This window comes from Benincasa hispida, chromosome 8, assembly GCF_009727055.1.
Source record: "Benincasa hispida cultivar B227 chromosome 8, ASM972705v1, whole genome shotgun sequence".
Lineage (NCBI taxonomy): Eukaryota > Viridiplantae > Streptophyta > Magnoliopsida > Cucurbitales > Cucurbitaceae > Benincasa > Benincasa hispida.
The window spans coordinates 8,679,570-8,684,759 of NC_052356.1; the positions used below are offsets into that span (position 1 = coordinate 8,679,570).

A 5,190-nucleotide genomic window follows, 5' to 3' on the forward strand; every position below is an offset into this window, starting at 1 on the left:
AAGGGTTTGCTGTACTTAAGGCTGCCAAATTAATATATATATATATATATATATATATATATATCTACACTAATATATTTTAAAATAAAGAAAGGATAAAAAGTTGTGAAGAGACTATAGAGTAGCTTGTTTCCCATAGGAGTTAGAAAACTGTTTTCAACATTTTGTCTATCATTTTGACTTACTGTTTCACTTTTGAGTTCTTTATAAATAATACCAACCCCTCCAAAAAGAAATAAAACTTAATGCTCTTATATAATAATAACTCACTTTCCCCATTCCCCTCATTTATTATTGTTTTCTTTGGAAAAAAAAATTACTACTAGAGAAGGAAAAAAAAAAAAGAAAAAAGAATGGGAAGGTCTCCTTGTTGTGATAAGAGTAATGTGAAGAAAGGTCCTTGGTCTCCTGAAGAAGATGCTAAGCTCAAAGATTATATTGAAAAGAATGGCACTGGTGGGAATTGGATCTCTCTCCCTCAAAAAGCTGGTAAAATTACTCAATTTTTTGCCCATTTTTGGGTTTTTTTTCCTTCCCTCAAATGGGTTTTTTAGGGTTTTGAATTGTTCTTTCCCATCGCAATAGTCGCTGTTTTTTTTAGTACAATAGTGATAGGAGGATTCGAACTATAGACCTCGTGGTCGTCGCTAATACATTCTTATGTCAGTCGTTTTTAGGGTTTTTTTTTTTTCAAATGGGTTTTTAGGGTTTTGAATTGTTCTTTCTTCTTCATTGTTGTTTTTTTTAGTTCAATAAGGATACAGTGATTTGTAATATAGATCTCGTGGTCGCTAATATATTCATATATAAGTTAGTTGAGTTATGTTCACTTTGGCTTGAATGGTTCTTTCTCTAAGGTAGGTTTTGATTTTTTTTTTTTTTTTTTTTTTTAAAAAAAAATTCTCTTTGTAAAATGGGTGTTTTTTTTTTCCTCATTTGGTGTGGATATTTTTGGAAGGTTTGAAGAGATGTGGGAAGAGTTGCAGGTTGAGATGGCTTAACTATTTGAGGCCTAACATTAAACATGGAGGATTCACTGATGAGGAAGATAGAATAATTTATACTCTCTTTTCCACAATTGGAAGCAGGTACTTTCATTTATATAATCTTAATTAATATTTTATTAGTCAACTTACATGGCCTTTTAACCCCTTTTAGAACCAACTCCATTCTTATTCCTTTTATTTATTTATTTATTTAATTTATGCTTCTTTGCATGCATTTCTTCATTATCCTTATGTTAAGAATATGTAATTTCTAAAAAAAAAATGTATAAACAATTAAATTTACCCGAAGTTTACTTAAATATTGCGTAAAATTAACCGTATTTAACATGATATAAGAGTAAAAACTTAGATACAAACATTTATTTACGTCATTTCCTCTTGAGTTCGTATTCATAATATGTATGTGATCGAACTTGTTGTGAACGATTGAGTAAGCTTTAACGAAACTTTTTTAGGGTTTTGTTTTCTCTTTCTTCTTCTTATGGATCTAGCTCGAGAATTTGTAGGTGGTCGATAATTGCGACACAATTACCAGGAAGAACAGACAACGATATAAAGAACCATTGGAATAGCAAGCTAAAGAGGAAGCTTATAGGAATGGAGAAGAAAGCCCAAATGACCACCACCATCACCACCACACCATCTTATTCTCGTAATCATGAACAAATATTTTCATCATTTTCATCTCAACCACTCTCATCCCTGAACTACACAGATAACTTGAATGATATCAATTATTACAACAACAACCTCTCCCCTCCTTCAACAATAACAATGAAAAGCTTTGAAAATCTCATTTCATCAAATATCCCATCAAATTGGTCAAACTTCCAAATTACAAACAACAACAACAACAATATTATTAGCCCTTGTCTTGTCCAAACACAAGAAACCAACAACAACAACTTATTGAGTGGTAATTCTTTGATGTATAATCATAATTATCCATTAGTACAAATGAAAGAAAGCTGCTTATTAGGGTTTGGAAGTGAAGCCAGTTGCAGTTCAAGTACTTCTGATGGAAGCTACACTCAAATCAACTCTTCAGGAATAATGGGGTTTCAGAATAATAATAATAATAATAATAATAATAACCCTAATTATTATTATTATTATTATTCTGATAATGTTATGAATAATCATCAACCAGCTGCTTTCATGGAGGATGAAAACAAGACATTACTAGAAAAATTCATGTACTTTAACTGATGAGAAAGGGGGGTAAAAGGGGGGAGGATTAATTTCTCTCGTGTTTTGACAGCACTTGGGTAAAATTTTCTTTTGATTGTGTGCACTATGTTAATGAAGGTAATTAATGATGTGAAATTGTTGGTACAAACTTTTTTTTTTTTTTTTTTACTGTAGTTGCTCCAAAATTCAAGGCTAGTATATGTCTTTTTGTGAAAACTAGAAGGTCTTAGCATAAAGGAATGATGGTCCAATGGCTGAAAGGAAAGAAAATATCATTGTGATTTGAAATTCATTTAATTAGCATATCTTATAAAGCCAAAATTTGATATTTATAATCATTCTAAAATTAAAAATAATCCAATATAAATAAAGTTAATGTTGACAAGATTATTTTTTCTATTTTTTTATTTTAATTTTTGGCTTTATGTGAAAGTTGGTGTATATGTTTTGAACTAGAAGCCAAAGTGAAGTTGGAGAAATGAAGAGCAAGAGTCAAATCCCTAAAACCAGGGCAATAAAAAAAACAGGCATATATGGAAGTTAAAAATATGTTTCATAAAGTATATAAAAACAAAAACAATGAGGGAAATTTACATTTTTAAAGTAAAGTAATTTTTTATTATTTTTTTTTTAGTAATATCAAACAAGATTTAAAAGGTTGATGTCAACCAAAAATTTTAATTCTACAAAAATTTCGATTGAAATATCGATTTTAATGGATATTTCTAAAAAATTATAAAAAAAATAGATTTATCAAATTTAAACAAGTTAACGATGTCTATAATATAAATTATGTTTACATTAATGACATTTTGTTGTTTATTTTTTATATTTCACAGATTTTTTACGATATAATAGAAATATCATTTCACATTCATGTCAATATCAATGGAAACGAGGAAATATCGATACAAATATGGATATGTCTATTATTTATATTATATTTAACATTTTGTTGCTTATTTTTTTTATATTTCACGAATTTTTTTACGATACAATAGAAATATCATTTTACATTTCATGTCAATATTAAACTCATGAAAAATAGGATATACCGATAGAAATATCGAGATGGATATAAATTTACTTGGATAAGATTTCATGTTTTTTTAAAGAAAAAAAAATAGAGAAAGAGAGAGAGGTTTACATTTATGTGAAGGCCATGCTGTTGTTATAGGGGTGAGTAGTAGAGCTATGGAGCTATTGAAAAGACATTTCAAGCCCTGCAAAAATCACTACACTTTGAAGAAATGATGGGATGGTTTTGACCTTTTGAATTCATGTGCCTCTTCCCTCTACTACTTCTACCTGCAGAGCCTGGCCTGGAATAATATTAAGCTCCACAATTAGGGTTTGTGTTTTTTTTTTTTTTTTTGCTACCCTAGGTTGGACTTAAAAAATGGCAAAATGATTTTTTTTTTTTTTAATTATTTGACAACTTTTGGCCTTTTTTTTGCATACTTTGTTTTTTCAATGGTTTGATTTTAGTCTATGATATAATCTAATATAATATCATTTACTCTTCCATAACCCCCACCGTAGATTTGGTGAAAGAATTTGGATAAGACATACATATCCTTATTAAAGAGTATATAGATATCAATCTAATATAGAACAACACAACTTACACACAATGTCGTAACGATATTAATGACAATAAATAAATTAAAAAAAACAAATAAAAATAGAAAGACACGGAAATTGATAACCTAGTTCGGTGCAATATAATCTGTCTGGGAGGCAGTATGTCCGATAAAAAGAAACTTTATTAGTAAAGAGTTAAGCGATTATAATGAAAAACATATTTGTTAGATACCTTCTATTGTGATTCACATACAATCTATTCCTTAGTGATTAACTAGGCTTCCCTTAAACGTGAGATCCTCTCTCTTATTTCTATAGCATTCTCGTCTAGTCTTGTTTAAAACACATATATGTGAGCTGCCAAGAGAATAACTTCTAAAAGGAAGAAAATCTATAAAATAATATGTAAGACAAAGAGCTACTCAAAGTAAAATAATGTGCTTGACATCTCATAAAATAAACTATGCGACTTCAAGGTTGATAGTATAAACACTATAACAATTAAACTATGCTCATTTTGACTAGGAGAAAGTAGACATAAGAGCCTTATTTCCGTATCATTGTTGACCCTTTTCTTACCGATAACACTTATGAAAAATATAAATTACAAGTAAGAGATAAAGAATTAAGTGAAACAACATATATTAGGTCATGTAATTTGAAGATATATTATGTAGTGTAAAACATATTTTTTAAAAAAATATTAACGTTAAAATATTATGAAAAATACTTACTTGCATCTCGAGCTATACCTATTTTTGTGTATCTCATTAAATTGTCCAATCATAATTTGTTACATGACAAATTCTTCTTACATCTTTTTTAAAATATTTTAATTTGTTGTTTGTGTCGGATCTATAAAAAATCGATATATTTTTTATCCAAATGCACCCAAGTGTCCAAATATTATTTGCAGTCATGGAATTGTTAAATTTTTTTTTTTAAGAAGATGACATGTAGCTTTTCTTATGGTCGGAGATTCAAATTTTCATACCCTACTAAGAGTATGTTTGAAAGTTATTCTAAAATAGTTAAAATCATTTTTTTCATTTTCAAAATCACATTAATTTTGATGATATGAAAATTACATTTAAAAGGTAATAATTTAATATTAAATTAATTTTGAGTGACCCAAAACATACTTTAAAATGATTTTAAAAATGACAAAAGTGATTTTCACGATTTTAAAATCACTCCCAAAAATACATTAAGTTTAGGTTTGTTTCTCTATAAGAAAAATAAAATTGAAGGCCGTGCCTCGAGAGAATCCATTTCTTTTTTTCTCTTAAATACCCAAGAAAAATTGGACTTTTTCTACTATTTTCTTTTATTTAACCATAATATCAATTTAAAAAAATATTTTTAATTTCTAACTCATGAAAAAAAATAACAATTTTAGTTCATTCAC

At 28.1% G+C, this 5,190-nt stretch overlaps 1 protein-coding gene across 1 annotated transcript; it reads left to right on the forward strand.

Moving 5' to 3' along the window:
- The first annotated feature begins 353 nt into the window (after window positions 1-353).
- LOC120083904 (transcription factor RAX2-like) lies at window positions 354-2,216 on the forward strand. Its single transcript, XM_039039813.1, has 3 exons — window positions 354-489; window positions 959-1,088; window positions 1,514-2,216. The coding sequence occupies exons 1-3, from the start codon at window positions 354-356 to the stop codon at window positions 2,214-2,216; spliced, it is 969 nt and encodes a 322-aa protein (XP_038895741.1).
- Window positions 2,217-5,190: the final 2,974 nt, after the last annotated feature.

Bases quoted from the DNA above. Each gene is read 5' to 3' on its own strand.
- LOC120083904 (XM_039039813.1), top strand. From the start codon at position 354: ATGGGAAGGTCTCCTTGTTGTGATAAGAGTAATGTGAAGAAAGGTCCT. The intron at 490-958 runs GTAAAATTACTC...TATTTTTGGAAG, and splicing joins CTCTCTCCCTCAAAAAGCTG to GTTTGAAGAGATGTGGGAAG. The intron at 1,089-1,513 runs GTACTTTCATTT...GAGAATTTGTAG, and splicing joins TTTTCCACAATTGGAAGCAG to GTGGTCGATAATTGCGACAC.